At 42.7% G+C, this 16449-nt stretch overlaps 1 protein-coding gene across 2 annotated transcripts in view; it reads right to left on the reverse strand.

Annotated features, from left to right (window-relative positions):
- The window catches only part of Ints2 (integrator complex subunit 2), a 45179-nt gene extending 30187 nt beyond the window's left edge, over nucleotides 1–14992 (reverse strand). Inside the window, exons 1-9 of one of the 2 annotated variants that reach the window (XM_021176462.2) lie at nucleotides 14585–14992; nucleotides 13407–13713; nucleotides 12731–12869; nucleotides 9853–9955; nucleotides 8397–8510; nucleotides 6601–6731; nucleotides 6189–6362; nucleotides 1814–2040; nucleotides 350–475 (exon numbers count right to left, since the gene is read on the reverse strand). In XM_021176462.2, the coding sequence (XP_021032121.1) occupies nucleotides 350–475; nucleotides 1814–2040; nucleotides 6189–6362; nucleotides 6601–6731; nucleotides 8397–8510; nucleotides 9853–9955; nucleotides 12731–12869; nucleotides 13407–13702 (1310 nt within the window). In that variant the 5' untranslated portion in view covers nucleotides 13703–13713; nucleotides 14585–14992. The remainder of the gene's footprint in view (nucleotides 1–349; nucleotides 476–1813; nucleotides 2041–6188; nucleotides 6363–6600; nucleotides 6732–8396; nucleotides 8511–9852; nucleotides 9956–12730; nucleotides 12870–13406; nucleotides 13714–14584) is intronic. The other variant, XM_029483658.1, reaches the window with a different exon arrangement.
- Nucleotides 14993–16449: the final 1457 nt, after the last annotated feature.

Consider the following 16449-nt stretch of genomic DNA (forward strand, 5'->3'; position numbering starts at 1 on the left):
AAAAAAAAAAAACAAAGAAATTCTAAAAAAATTTTTACAAGTATTTGTAAAACAACTCGAGAACTAAAAGAAGGTAAAAAGTAGAGAAAGAATTACTGGCCTTTAACAATGTTCAGAAGAAACATTGAAAAGACTAATAAAATGGCTCGCATTAGTAGATACTGATTCCCTTTTATTTCAGTTTCTGTGGTAAACTTTTAATAATATGCTATTCATACACCCTTTCTGGTAGTAACACTCCTTCTAGGCGAACATGCTACCTACACTACACGCTCGTCCATACATGAACAACTAGCTAAGTAGATAAGAGCCCATTTGGGAAGGCAGAGTGACTTGTAGAGCACGGTACCTGACGAGTGTGGAGAAGGCCAGCAGCATACAGAAGGACAGGGAGACAAAGCGCACCCCGGCCGGCGTGGCAGGAGGTCGGCTGGTCATCAGCTGCAGCAACTGCTCAGCTTCTTCTTCAGTTGGTCTGAAAGGGTAAACACAATTGGTTTCTTTGCTTGTTTTTAGTTCAGTAAGAAAACAAGCAAATGTTCCAACATTTTAACCCTTTACATGCAAACTTTTTAACCTCACTGTAACAAACCTACATCCAATTCCTTATACTTACTTTGTGTATGTGTGTGCACATGCATAGGCATGTGTTGTGCTGTGTGCTGGGTGAGGGTTGCAGGTGAGTAGCACACATGAAGGCATGGGTGTTCATGTCTGGGTAAGCATGCAGGGCCAGAGGAAGGGGCTCTGTCTTACTGCCTCGGTCAGAAGCTAGCTGCCCCGCACTAGGCCTGCTGACCACAAGCTCTATCTCTTGCTTCCCATTTACACTTGGTGACTTATTCATTTATTTTATGTATGTGAGTACACGGTCGCTGTCTTCAGACACACCAGAATAGGGCATCAGATTTCATTACAGATGGTTGTGAGCCACCATGTGGGTGCTGGGAATTGAACTCAGGACCTCTGGAAGAATAGCCAGTGCTCTTAACCACTGAGTCATCTCTCCAGCCCTAGAGTGAGCATTCTTACCCCTGAGTCATTACCCTATCCCCAACCCCTTCATCTTTATTGGTCAATTCTCCGTTTTCAATTGTCTCCTTTTTACATGGCATATGATTTACCACAGAGAATGGGAACTGGAATTACTTTGTTGTCTGTGCAAAAACCAAATAAATAATCAGGGTTCTGTGATCAACAGACTTCCAAGGAAGTAATAGCAATGGTCCTAGACATGATGAGCACATATTACTTATGTGTAGCCATGTGTCCTAAAGAGTTCACGGCAAGTTGCACTTTATACAATTATGGGGTTAATGGATTGTAAATGACTTATGGCCCCAAACTAATGGGCCAGCATTTGCTTACCTAACCTGTCAGACCTGAAAGGCGCATGAGGGGAGATACACACAGGAATGCTCAGATACCAGCTGAGGACATTAGTCCAAAGGATTTGGTACAGTAACTTAGAAACCTTGTGTTCCTGTCAAGTCTGGGGCTCAGGACGGGAGAGGATCACTCACAGGTCACTCGGGGTATCTTCTCAAGTGTGGTAAAAATCACAGGACTTTCACACACTGGGACTAAAAATTTAGAAACTACTCCTGTCCCTCTGATATTTGCATAATTCTATTTGTAACCAGACCACATTAGATCAAAATATTCCCTAATGACAGCTGGCTTTAATACCTTCAATCTTGATATAAGCTAGTAAAATTAAGACCTGAACCCTCTTAATAAAGGCCTTTGGTCCACATCTTTGAGATCAGAACCAAGAAGAAAAAGATAAAGAAGGAAATATCAGATTGAGTACTTGAGTCCAGCAATTCCCATCAGGGCACAGTACAGACGTAAGAGTGCACTGGCTTTCACGACGTGCTCTTCCTTCAGCCCCGAGTACACCGACACAGTGGGTTCCATCTCCACATCGGCTTCCTCCACAATACGGGTACTCCTCACGGTAGGAAGAATGCCCATCAACTCCAGAAGAAGCTGCCTTCTCATCTGCCAAAGCACGGAACCGCTGCTCTCCCGTTTTCTCTGTAAGAAGCGTAATCGGCAAAGGAAGAGAGCATGGAGCGGTTACTGCGTTAAAAGGAAGCTAAATGGACCTTGTCACATGAGCACTTACAGTTGACCCAACATGAGGACCCTGTTCTAACTGCAGTTCTGTTTTAACAAGTCAAGAAAACTCAAAATGTATTCCTCTACTCACCCCAGTTTGAACTGACTGCACAGGTAAGGCTAACTTAGTATAATTAGGTTGTGAACAGTAATTAACAGTACTTGGGCTGAGTGTGGGAGTCCACTGGAGACAGAGGCAGGAGAGCTGCTGAAGGCCAGGCCAGTCTACATGGCAAGTCCCAAAACTGCCGGGGTACAGAATAAAACCTTGTTTAGAAAATTCAAAGTAAGGCTTCCAAGATGGCTCAGGGGTTAAGTAAGAGCAGTCGCTCTTGCAGAGGACTTGGGTTCGATTCCCAGCACCTACACTGTACTTCCAATGCTAGGGCAGCACAACAGCAAGCACGTGTTTGGAGAACCTGCAAACATCCGTCCTAAGCTCTAGCTCTCCCACTAGTTACGCGCGGCGTGGTACATCGGGTAACCTCTCTGAACCCCACGTTCCCTCTTGACAAGGAAATAAACAGTGGCATTACGTGCCTTTAGAGATGCCATGACTGAGAGTCTGTACCTCAGAGGCAGCAGCCCAGCCCAGCTCTCCAGGCAGGGATACTTTAGTCGTCGCTCACTCTTCATGTCTAACACTGTTCCTGACAAGTGGCAAGCACTCAATGCTTACTAAGAAACCAACGAACAAAGAAAGATCATATACAAGAACGGAATGCTAAACTACAGAGAGACATTTCCTTAGCCACGTATGGGGCAGATAACTGTAATCGGTGCTTATTATTTTTAAGACTGCTGTTAAGGAAAGTATAATAAACATACCCGAACAGCAATGTTAAATTCCAAGAAGAAACATGTGTGGTGCACAAAGGCCTAGGAGAATAGGAAGAGCATACTGACTGCTCAGCACACAGCCATATGCCGGTCACACAATACATGTGTGTTCCCTTTACTTTTAAAAAGCAAAGCAGTGGACTATAAGAAAGTAAGTCTGGAATGTAGAATGATGTGATACCTTGGCACAAAACTAGTTTCTAACCCATACACAGGCTGCCCTCTTTCAACCTGAACTGTTAAAGTCACTCTGCACTAGCAAATTCTACTCAGAAGCACTAAAAAGGTGTTCAAAGTGGTGGAGCTGGGGGATGGTGGCACACACCTTTAATCCCAACACTCGGGGGTGGGGAGGCAGAGGCAGGGTGATCTCTGTGAGTTGGAGGCCAGCCTGGTCTACAGAGTGAGTTTCAGGACAGCCAGGACCACAGAGAAAAACCCTGTCTCAAAAAACAAGCAAGCAAGCTTACAAACAAACAATAAATAAACAAACAAATAAATGGAAAAGTAAAGAAGAGGAAAAAAAAAGCCATGTTGAGTGGGGAAGACTGCTGGCAATGGAGGCTATATGCCTGCAGTCAACGCACAAGGATTCCCTCAGACTCAGACTGGGTCAGCCTGGGCTACTACACTCCAGAACAGCCAAGGCAACAAAGAAAGAGCCTATATCACACGCACACATACAAAACGAACAAACCTACTGCAAGACACACCTGTAACCTCAACTGCTCAGGTTAGAGAAAGAAGCCAAGTTCAAGAACAATCTTGGTAACTTAGTGAGATTTAGCAGCTCAGTGGGAAAGTGCTTACCTGGGATATGAGAGGCTCTGGATTCAATCCCAGGACCACAAAACATAATGCATTATATTGTTCACTAAATTATTATTATGTACAATAAAATATCTGATATATATCAAAAGGTAAATAGAAAAACAAAATGAATATATACATACAATGGAGTATTATTTAACCTTAAAAAGGAAGGAAATTCCTTTGCAGGGGTGGGGGGGGCTTCTATATGGTGGAGGAGGCCTTAGGATGTAGTCCAGCTGGCAAAGAATGTGATCTGTATCTAGCCCATAATCTTGCCTCTAGCTACTGTTAGTATTAAAAGTATACGTAACAATGCCTGGCTAAGAAAATTCTGACACATGCTGCAAGAATGAACCTTGAAACCTTTATGTTAAGGAAATAACATACAAGTATCCTGTAATGTGACTCATATGAGGTCCTTACAAAGGCACCCAGAATTCACACAGAACAACATAAAGCCCTGATCACCAGTTTACAGGAAAAAGGATGAACAGGTAGTTGAATGGGTTCAGAATCTGCAGAGCACTGGGGCTAGAACTCAGATAGAGTGCTTAACCAACCAGTATAAACTCTGACCACAAAAAAAGAAAACAAAATCCTAAAAATAGATAATGGCTATATATGCATAACACTGCCAAGGTTCCTTTTCTCTCTCTCTCTCTCTCTCTCTCTCTCTCTCTCTCTCTCTGTGTGTGTGTGTGTGTGTGTGTGTGTGTGTGTGTGTGTGCATACACACAAGCTATATGTACAACCCAGAAACAAATACTGGGTGTCTTCCAACTTCTCACTTTATATTTTTTAAGCTGTATTTATCTTTTATATTTGCCTGTGTGTATGTAAATATGGATGTAGGAAAGGGAGGCTGCAGAGGGCACCAGATCCTCTGGAAGCAGAGTTACAGGCAGCTGTGAGCTGCCCACTACAGGTGCTGAGAACAGAACTTGTGTCCTCCAGAAAAGCAGGAAGTTCTAATTGTTGAGCCACCCTTTCAGCTGCCCCACATTATGTCTTTAGACTGAACCTGAAACACGACATCCCAGCTACACCAGCTGACCAGGAAGCCTCCAGGACATATACATGTCAGCTCCCCCAACACGGGAAGTACAGACAACTGCTACCACACTCTACTTTTACATGGTTACTATGGTTCTAAAGTCAAGTCCTTATGTTTATATAGCAAGCATTTTACCTACTGAGTCTCCAGCCCTATACTGTGAATATTCTGAAGTGTATCTAAAAAAATGAATAAATGCAAACTTTGATATGTATTTTACCACATACACACCTATATTAAATTACAGATTATAGGCCGGGCAGTGGTGGCACACACCTTTAATCCCAGCACTTGAGAGGCAGAGGCAGGTAGATTTCTGAGTTCGAGGCCAGCCTGGTCGACAGAGTGAGTTCCAGGACAACCAGAGCTACACAGAGAAACCCTGTCTCAAAAAACCAAAAAAAAAAAAAAAAAAAAAAAACAGATTATAACTTACTTTGATGATAAGAGTTCTCAAAACCCTAACATAGCACCCCAAATTCTTTCAGGGGCCCAGAAAGTCACAATATTGAGACGGTGCCTTGCCCCTCCCATTCTCACTGGGGTACAGTACATTCTCCAAAGCCTTCTGAGAAGCTGGACTCTGAAGAGTTAAAACTGTAAAGCACTGCTACTATTCAATAGCTTGGGTTTTTTAGACACTTGTATTTTTTAAAAATGTAATATTTACTAAGCATGGTGGGACATTCCTATGATCTTTGTAATCAGGAGGCTTAGGCACAAGTCTAAGGAAGAATTGAGGGCCAGCCTTGACTAAATACCAAGACCAAGCTCAAAAGTAGACACACACACACACACACACACATACTTTCTTACTTTCTCTCTCTCTCTCCCTGTTTATATTTGATTGAGGTTTTTTTAATTTTTAATAAACTGATTATTTCAAAATTTTTAATTTCTAATTGGGAAATATCAAAAGACAAAAGCCATATAAACATATAGCTTTCAGGAGGTTCCTAAAACTAAGTCTGACAACCACTGGTCTAAAGATACCTTTTCTTTCTTTTGTTTCCTCCTTCCCACCATGGCTTTTGTTTGGTATTTTTAGTACAGTCTCTCTATGTAGCTTTGGCTGGCCTGGAAGTTGATATGTAGACCAGGCTGGCCTCAAATTCCTAGAGATCCACTTGTCTCCTACTGCAGGGTCCTGGAATAAAGGTGTGTGCCACCATGCCTGACTCCCATGGCTTTTAATCATAGTAATCCTTGCAATCATAGTAATCCTCCTGCTTCAGTCTGGCAATCATAGTAATCCTCCTGCTTCAGTCTGGCAAGAGCAGGATTTACTGTATGAGCCACCAGGCCTGGGTAACAAGCTGCTTCTAAGGAGGCTTCCCTCCGATCATGTGACTCTCACCTGTTGTCCATTTCGAATGAAGGTTCCAAACCAAGTCCTGACTTTTGCATTTGTTCCAAGAAGCAAACCACTAACAAAGCAAACCAAGTCGCTCACTCCATCCTCACAAGCTTCGGTTTTAGTATGATCCAATGTCAAAGCTACTCCAAGGCCTGGCAAGTGACATTCTTCCACCTAACACAGAGAGAAAAATAAGTTAAACTCAATACAATAAGGAAAAGGTCTGGGACATTTCAAAATTTAACGCACCTCAAGTTCAGAGGAAAAGAGCTCACAAAACCTAAGACCCAAGAGGGAGGCAGCATACTCAGGATATGAATAAAGTTCCCCATTTCTAAAGGATTCTCAAACAATCTTGAGAGAAATCCTACTATAAAAAGTGCTGTCACAAAGAGACAAGAGACTCACTCACCACCATGCCCCGAACCTTCAGGGCCTGAGAAGGATTCATTCTGCATAGGAAGCGTAGGGCGTCTGTCCTGCGCCTCCCTCCGAGACTTTCTTCATCCTGCCGTTCTCCGTTTTTGATCAGGCCCCTACAAACTATCATTTAAGAGCCTCTATTATTTTAAGTTTTGTCAAGCTTTTTTAAGTAAGGTGTTATAAATCACTTCTTCATTCTTGAAAATTAACCATTTCTGCAGCTTAAACAGTGTAGAAGGAAGACACTGGGAATTTGATAGCATTGCAACAAAAACCACGTCAACGGGAACAAAGGAATGAAACAGTCCTTAGCAAATTACGACCTGAGGACAACACCTAGTCCCACCTGCTACTATAAACCCACAAGGACAAAGGCAGTGAACAACTAAGTACACTCAAGCTGGCCAAGATACACAGCTCCAATCACAGCTCTAGGGAGCTGGAGGAGAATCTCCAATTGGAGGCCAGCCTGGACAACATAGGAGAATCCAGGCAAACTGGAGCTAAATAGGGATTCAGTGTCACAAGGAAAACAACAACAAACTAAGGCTGAGCTCAGCAGAAGAGCACCTGGCTAACACTGATGAGGCTCTGCAAACAATGCTGAGAAAACAAAACAGCGATTAGTGCAGCCTAGTAACAACACTGTAATCTGAGCTACTCCAGACTCTGAGGCTCACAAGTCTAAAGATCACAAGTTCAAAGCCCGCTTGAGCAACAAAGTGAGTTCAAGTCTAGCCTGGACATCTTCGTGAGTCCCTGTCTCAGAATGAAGACGTTAAAAGAGATATAGAGGATCAACAGTGACAGAGGGCTTGCCAGGCCAGTACAAGGCTCTGTGCTCAATCCTCAGGACTGAAAAGTTATTTTACTTTTAAAATAAATTTTATCAGAGTAAACGTTTTTTCCCAACAAAATCCTGGGGAAAATTGTTGCCAAGAACTCTATTCTTCAAAGTTCATTGGCAGAGCAAGTAGCTCTGGGTCCAATCCTAAACACACATAAATAAAAACAAAATAAAAATAAATGTAAATAAACTATACATTACAAGAAACGAAGGCAGCTCAATGAAGAGCACCAGAAATACTAAGGGTACAGATAAAGCTTTTCCCCACATCTTAAAAAGGACTTAAAATCAGCTGGGCATGGCAGCATACACCTGTGATACCAACACAATGAAGAGGAAGATAACTTAAAGTTCAAGGTCACCCAGGCTACACAGGGAGACCCTGCTAAAAACAAAAGAGAAAAAGGTGCTGGTGACATAGCTCAGCAAGACAAGATGCTTAGCACCACATGCACACCCATATGCAAACACAGACAAACTAAACAAGGAAATAAATCAAAGGAAAAAAGAATTAACTAGTTAAAATAAAAGCAGTAAGAATGTCATTTGGACTTATAATACACATTAATCAAATATATGATAAAAAATGATACAAAGGAAAGAGATAAAAATAACATGGCATACCTAACCACCACAATAATTGTATTAAATGGCTAATATAACGTGTTTACACACTTCAGTTAAACGACAGACTGGTCTGGGCTGTAGCTTAGGCACTGGGTCCTACCCTTGTCCAGAAGGGAGGGAAAACATAGCACTAAACATGGTGCCATGCTCCTGTTAACACCAGCCCCACTCAGAAGGCAGAGGCAAAAGACTCCCAGGTTATCCCAAGGACAGCTGGGAGAACACAGCAAGACTGTCCAAAAAACAAAAGGCCCAAGTATGCAAAATCCAAGTTTTCCAATAATTCATTCTTAAATTATATTTATATTTACCTTCGTTAAAACTATCAGGAACATTGGCTACCAGGAGACACAAGAACCAGGCTCCATTTCTAACATGCAGCAAGGCTTCCGCGACATCCACTATAGGAAGCAGGGAAGGGAGCTCTGGAAGACAAAAAGCCACTATTGAGACGTGACCCCACAGTGTTCTATTTTCCATAGCCAGACATTTCCAAGAGGTCACCAAACTTAAGTACTAGTTCCTCAGTCACAGTAGCTACACTTCAGTTAACCCACAGGCCGCGTGAGGCAAGGGGAGCAGGGGGGGGCGGGGGTGGGGGGGACACTGCTAACTGGACAGCACAATCCGGAATACAGCAGATGTTTCCCTGAATAGTGCTGGTCTAAAAAAGCTTTTTAATTAAAATCTTTACATTTCTATATTTTCTTTGTTTTTTTTTTTTAACCATATATACCTATTAAAAAGAATCTGGAAAAGCAAAAAAGGTACATAAGAAAAAAATGTATGTTAGTTCTAATAATACATATATGTATTTAATATTGTTGCAATAGTAAGTATATTTAATATCTAGTTTAATCCCCTCATTAGTAGTTTTAATATTAACTAAAACGGAGTTTTTATTTTTCCCCTCTGCCCTATGCTTTTTGATCTAACATATTATGAACATTTATGAGCTCATTAAAGTTATAAATCATTAAATTAAATGTACACTGCTAACATCTATATAACATGGCATACTAAACAAAAAGTAGAAGTCGGGCTGGTGAGATGGCTCAGTGGGTAAGAGCACCCAACTGCTCTTCCGAAGGTCAGGAGTTCAAATCCCAGCAACCACATGGTGGTTCACAACCATCCGTAACAAGATCTGACTCCCTCTTCTGGAGTGTCTGAAGACAGCTACAGTGTACTTACATATAATAAATAAATAAATCTTTAAAAAAAAAAAACAAAAAACAAAAAGTAGAAGTCACTGGGTCTCGGTTCTAATGCTAGTCATTCTGAATTTAAACTGTTTTAAAAGAAGTGAGGCACATGTGGGTGGCTAAGTGAGGCTGTTAGGTCCCAAGCTTCCCATCCCTCCAACCTTTAATTTAAAATTTTAAGACATATTTTTAGTAAATAACTTTTAGATTTTTAAGGGTTTTTGGGGGGGAATAAGCACCGTTATTTAAGATATCATCTCGCTCTGTAGACCAAGATGATCTAGATTTTGACACAATACTCCTGTCTTAACGTCCCAAATGCGGGACCACACCCCATTCTGATAATCTTTAAAATACCAAATTTGAGCTGGAGAGATAATACTGCTCTTGCTGAGCCCCAGCATCCCCATCAGGCAGCTCAGCTGCCTGTACCTCCAGTCTCAGGACATCCAGGGCACACCCAGACACAGACAGCTCTGCAGGCTGAGTAGTTACACAGTGACTCTTCCCAAGACACTGTATCTGTACTGAGCTACATCTTAGCAGTCAGTCCGTAAAGTACCTGCTTGTAAGATACAAAGGACATCTGCAGCTTCCTCCAAGTACACTGCACTCTCAAAGAGCTCAGAAGACTTGAAAAAGAACTCTCCACTGCACTCTGACACCTTAGGGAGAAGGAGGAAACAAGGAAGAAAGAACACGTTTAAGTAAACTGTAATCGTTTTCTTTTTTGAGCTCAGAAATCATGGGTTTATGCTGCCATTGAGATGGGGTCTCACTATGTAGCTATGGCTGGTCTGAACTCAGTACAAAGATAATGCTAGCCTTTAATCTATTGACCTACGATGGCATAAACACACCATCTTGTCCTTGCTTCTCTCCTGCTGGGATTGAAGGTGTGCTGTCCCGTACCAGCCTCAAGTCACTACGTATAATATGGCTAACACACGGAGGCAAAGTCTGAGGGGTCCTACCAGCCTGAACAGGTTAACCATGATTATTATCCACACATGGTAGCAGTAGTCTCAGAACTGCATGCTGGCTACTGTATAATCTCAGCATTTGAGAGGCTGAGGGAGAAAAGTCTCAAGTTAAAAGGCCACCCTGGCACCTAGTAAGATTCTGTCCCCCCTCCAAAAAAAAGAAGAGAGGGACAGAGACAGAGGTGGTAAGAGGAATTGATTCCAATCTACATTTTTAGAGATACTTAAAATTAAAAGATAAGGCCAGCCAAGAAACAGTATAGAAATGTTGTATGAGCTGAGCGTGGTGGCGCACGCCTTTAATCCCAGCACTTGGGAAGCAGAGGCAGGAGGATTTCTGAGTTCAGGGCCAGCCTGGTTTACAAAGTGAGTTCCAGGAAAGCCAGGGCTACACAGAGAAACCCTGTCTCAAAAAACCAAAAACAACAAAAAAAGAAATGTTGTATGTATAAACTGTTGATTAAAAAAACCCAATATTGGTCTGCAAGGTGCCTCAGCAGGTAAAAGCACGTTGCCACACAAGCCTGAAAAACTGAGTGTGACTCCCAGATCCCACAGTGGAAGGAAGCACAGAAAGAACTCATGAAAGGTAACCTCTGACCCCTACATATGTGCCAACACAACCATCATACCTACATTCAAAAACCAAAATAAAATGACTCTTTTAACTGTTAAAGCAGTATGACAAAAAAAGAATTCATTTAGCTCTAGTGATCAATAGACACAAAGGGAAAAACAACAGAAAAGCAAACAAACAAAAAACCCACAAGGAATGACAATGTTGAGCCTGGAACAGTGGTACACCCCAGCAATCTTAGCACACAGAAAACTGAGACAAGAAAAGATTAGAAGTCTGAAGTCATCCGAAGAAAATAGGAAGATTGGTCTCAAAGGGGGAGGGAGCAGAAACTTAAAGACAAAAAAAAAAAAAAAAAATCAAGACAATGACCTCTATGTTCCTTAAATTTCCTATGGTAATATGTAACAACATTTCTCACATAGCAAGGCAGCCGGGCGGTGGTGGCGCACGCCTTTAATCCCAGCACTCGGGAGGCAGAGGGGCAGAGGCAGGTGGATTTCTGAGTTCGAGGCCAGCCTGGTCTACATAGTGAGTTCCAGGACAGCCTGGGCTACACAGAGAAACCCTGTCTCAAAAAACAAAAAACAAAAAACAAAAAAAAAAAACAAAACATATGTTAGACATTAAAATCACCACAGAAAAAAATGTCTCTTATCACATCCAGGATGTATTTACAAGAGATTCGGGAAAATTTAAGTGTGGGAAAGTTTCAATTAACCATTAGCCAAAGGTCCATGACTTAAGTTACCTTTGTGTGTGTGTGTGTGTGTGTGTGTGTTATTGTGTACATGTATTTGTGTCCTTCGTTCACACTGGTGTGTTTCCTGTATTTGTCTGTGCATCACCTGTGTCATGGATGATTGTAAGCCCCCAGGTGGGGGGTGGAAACCATGCCCGAGTCCTCTGTAAGACAATTAGTACTGTTAACTGATAAACCATCTCTCGAATCCAATGGATTCCTCTTTCTGTTGTTTGGTGTGCACACCAAGCTACCTGGCCTTGAGCTTCCAAGGATTCTCTAGTCTCCCACCTTACCATGGCCCACTAGATTACAGATGTACACCATGTACAGATGTTCTAGAGATTCAAAGTCAAGACCAACAAAAAGGTGCTACCCAACTTACGTCATTTCTACAAGTGAAGTTTCTTTTTAACAGATGTTAAGGGGGCTGGAGAGACAACATGGCTCAGTGGTTAAGAGCACTCCTCCCTCTTGCAGAGGATCTAGGTTTGGGTCCTGGCACCAAAATGATGGCTCCTAATCAAGGACTCCAGTCCTCCTGTGTTCTCTTCTGAGCTCTGCAGACTCCAGGCACTCAGAGAGTACACAGATATGTATACAAGCAAAACACTCATGCACATAAAATAAATAAAAATGTAAAAATTATTTTGAAGATATTAAAAGCAATTACATCAATTCCGTACACACAAAAAAAAAAATCCTGCCAGGCAGTGGTGGCGCACGCCATAATCCCAGCACTTGGGAGGCAGAGGCAGGCGGATTTCTGAGTTCAAGGCCAGCCTGGTCTACAGAGTGATTTCCAGGACAGCCTGAGCTACATAGANAAAAAAAAAAAAAAAAAAAAATTCCTGAATAGTTGGGTGTAGTGGCACACACCTTTAATCCCAGTACTGGATAGCAGAGGCAGGTAGATCTGGCCAACCTGGTCTATAGGAAAGTCAGAACTATACAGAGAAACTATCTCTAAAAATAAAAAATAAATCACTTCAGTCTTTGAAAGAACACAAATCAAACAGAAATACTAGCAGAACACGTAACCTGCCTGCCTTCTTGCTGACATTTTTTGACTATTTTCTAGATGTAGATATCAAGTCATGAATATTGTGAGATGAAAAGGGAGGTTTTTTTAAAGCACCTTGTTCATAATTGCCAACAATTCACTCAGCACAAGCCGCAATCGACGAGGGGAATCACTGTGTTCAAACTCTAGTGTCAGTCCATGCTGAAGCTGTGATACCAGGATGCTCTCTCCACTGCCTCCTCCAAGTTTATGCCTAGTGAAGTCCAAACACGGGAAACACGTTAAGATACTGGCAAGGCAATCCTTCCCTGCAATAATCCACTCATTGTAAATGGTTTCCATTCCTCTGAAACACTGTTTGTCTATGTATTGCAAGAGCTCACAAACTGTAAATTAGTAATTAGTCTATACTTCCGTAACAATAGCTTTCAGATACACAGGGACAGGAAAGGATACAAAACCAGCCTGGAGTCTCTTGGGGGGGGGGGGGGAATCAACGTAATTTTAAAAGTTCAGTGATTCCCATAAAACCTTCCACCCTAGAAGACTTTATCCTCCTCAGTCCCCACTCAGAGTAACTGACCTAATATGTAGCTAATCTTCTCTGAGCAACATTTTATAACACAGAAAGCAGCTCTTAGGAATTTAACTAGAAAAGACCTCTGTCAAATGTCTCTCAGACTTGACTCTCCCTTTTCTGGAGGAGCTCTGGCAGCTCTCAGCAACGTTACATCCCCCTCCTTTGGAATATCAAGTAACTCCCAAGTCCTAACACAGAAGTGAACTTTACCTAAGCTGCTGCTCTTTGCTGGCATCTTGTTCTAGAGCGTGGAAGTCCACAGACAACAGTGCAACAATGGAGTTGACAGCTTCCACCCCAGACAGGAGGCGAAGTATAAGTTTCTTATCCTGTGCCCAACTTTGGCTCTGGTCAGCAGGAGCACAGAGTGCCATCCTCACCAGGCAGGGCAAGAGTAGTCTTAATTCCGGATCACTTAAGGATGCCAGGCGGACAACATCCACCTTCTGCATAGCTTCAAAAGCAAAAGGGCTGACAAACTGCAGGCCTGTACCCTCGGGCGTCATCGCTCTCGATCCTAAGGAGTCAAAAACAACAAAATGAAAAGTTGGTATATACTTCCCACATATATGACAACCTTCGTTAAAATCTAACAAAGTATACTAAATACTTAGTAGGTCCTTGCATTGGCAATGTTGTTGGCACAATTAAAGCTCAGCTTTCTGTCTCTATGTTTCTACTGACATCTGGAAGATAAGAAGGAAAACTGCAGATTAAAGTTTCTTCTCAATTTAGAGATCATTTGCTCTAATACTTTGTGGCCCAGTGAACCCTTCTACCCTAAACACAGCCAAGACTTCCCTCATTATGCCCATTACATGAGTTCCATGAAATATGGAGAGAAAATGAACGGCTGCAGCCTGATCTCTTTCATTTTACAAGCCTACCAGATAAATATAAATATCAGTTGAGCTTCTCTTTCTACCTCCCAACTACATGGAAACATTGGTAAATCATCTCACGGGCCAAAAGTAATGTCAGAGGCATGGTTCTGAAAGCCGCAACGCTATTCTGTACCCCTATTGTTATAGGGGTAGATGTGTATGTACAGTTAGCTGAGGGAGTTAAAGAGTCTCACTTGGGCACTGTGGTTTTGAGTAAATTTTCAAGAGGTAGCAGACAAGAGAGGTGACATGGAACAGTTAATAGAGACCACTCAGTCTTAAGACCTACTCCCTAGCAGAGCTGTGGACAAAGAATCGCGAGCAGAAATGCTGCTGTTTCAATAGTAAGCGCTGGTCTTTTACAGTAGAGTAAGCTCAAGGCAGAGGTGACAGGACTAAGGGGTCTCTGCCAGGCAGCAATGAGAATCGAGTGGCCCGGGCTGGAAGAGTCAGGCGGACTTCAGACAAAGCGGCACTTGGGCCCGAGAAGCCGACGCTTCATACCTTAAGATCAACCCTCCAGCCTCAAGGGACCCACTCGGATTCCGCCTCCGAGAGCCAGACGAGGCAGAAAGAGAGAGCGCGGTCCGAAGTTGGGCCTAGGTGATTATCCGGATCCCCAAACCCAGGCAATGCCCGGAGTCGACTCAGGCACCAAGAACTCTGACGCTGGGACCAACAGTGCCGTCGACAGACCGAGGATCAGAATGGGGACACTGCAAAAAAAAAAAAAAAAAAAAGAAAGAAAGAAAAAGAAAAAAGGAAAGGGAAAAAAAGGGAGAAGCAACCAGGAGAGAGGGGAAAGCAGAGACTTAGTTCAACCTGCACCCTGCACCTCCATTCATCCCAAGCTTCTGGCCCGCGCCGGCCACCGTACAGCACTGAGAAGACGTCCGCAGCGATCAGAAAAGCCAGCTTCAGGGCCGCTCTACGCATGCGCAGGCCCGCCCCTTCCTCCGTCACCGCCCTCCCCGCTTCCGAAAGCGTGGAGCGTTACACTTACTTGTTTCTTTTCCAGAGCTTTCCTCTTGGAACCTTGTCAGATGAGTTCCTAAATGGTCAGAGCGAAATCCCGACCCCATTATCGCGACATTTAAATAACAATATTGTATTAAATGGCAAAAGTTGTCCGCTCTATTCCTCCACAGAAACTTGCCTAATGGAACCCGATTGCAGCCTCCTTTAAACCCCTACCGGTGCGGTCTAGAAAGTTCTAGAATCCCAAGACCCGTGTGTAGAGGAATTTTAAAAGTAATGAAGCCAGGCAGTGGTGGTGCACGCCTTTAATCCCAACACTTGGGAGGTAGAGGCAGGCAGATCTCTGAGTTCAAGTCCAGCCTGGTCTACAAAGTGAGTTCCAGGACAGCCAGGGCTACACAGAGAAACCCTGTCTCTGAAACAAACAAACAAACAAAAAAAAGTAATGTAATCATAAGTCTATACACTATGGCCAAAGTGTAATATCTTTTCATTATTTAGTTTTATGGTGTGTACCCCAATTACAAGCGCGTGCTACCACTTCCGGCTTGCATTCGAAGTTGGTTTTGTTTTTCAGACAAGGTGTATGTGGTCCTTGTTGGCCTGGAGTTCATTATGTAGACAAGGATGACTGGTACTTGACACAACCCCTCTGTCTGCCCAGGGCTCATACTAGAGGCTCAATGTTTGGTTGCTTTCTCGGGTCTTGAGGCTATAAAAATCCTATTCAAGGGCTGGTGAGATGGCTCAGTGGGTAAGAGCGCCCGAAGGTCGGGAGTTCAAATCCCAGCAACCACATGGTGGCTCACAACCATCTGTAACGAGATCTGACTCCCTCTTCTGGGGTGTCTGAAGACAGCTACAGTGTACTTACATATAATCAATAAATAAATCTTTTTAAAAAAAATCCTATTCAAGAGTGAATTTTAGGAAAGAATTCTGTGGAACCTTCTCAATATTGTATCTGGCACTTGGTGAAAGAAAATCAAAACTAAAGTCTCACCATCTTAAAAATTGCAAGTCTCATAATAAATGTTCCTGGAGATAGCGACACACTATGTAGCCCAGGCTGCTCTGAACTCCTGCTTCAGCCTTTCAAATTGTGGAATTATAGGATTGTGCCATTTTAACCAGCTTAGGTTTATTGTTGTGGTGGTTGTTCCTGGTTCACCCAAGGTTTACATGACCTTCTTTCAAGTATAGTGTTAGGGATACAAAACACACACAAACACACAAACACGTGTGTGTGTGACATTTGTGCATGTGTTTACTTGTGAAAAAGAATAACTCACAGAAGCTCATTTTTTTTTAAAGATTTATTTATTTATTTTATGTAAGTACACTGTAGCTGTCTTCAGACACTCCAGAAGAGGGAGTCAGATCTTTTTTTT

Source organism: Mus caroli, chromosome 11, assembly GCF_900094665.2.
Source record: "Mus caroli chromosome 11, CAROLI_EIJ_v1.1, whole genome shotgun sequence".
NCBI classification, from domain to species: domain Eukaryota; kingdom Metazoa; phylum Chordata; class Mammalia; order Rodentia; family Muridae; genus Mus; species Mus caroli.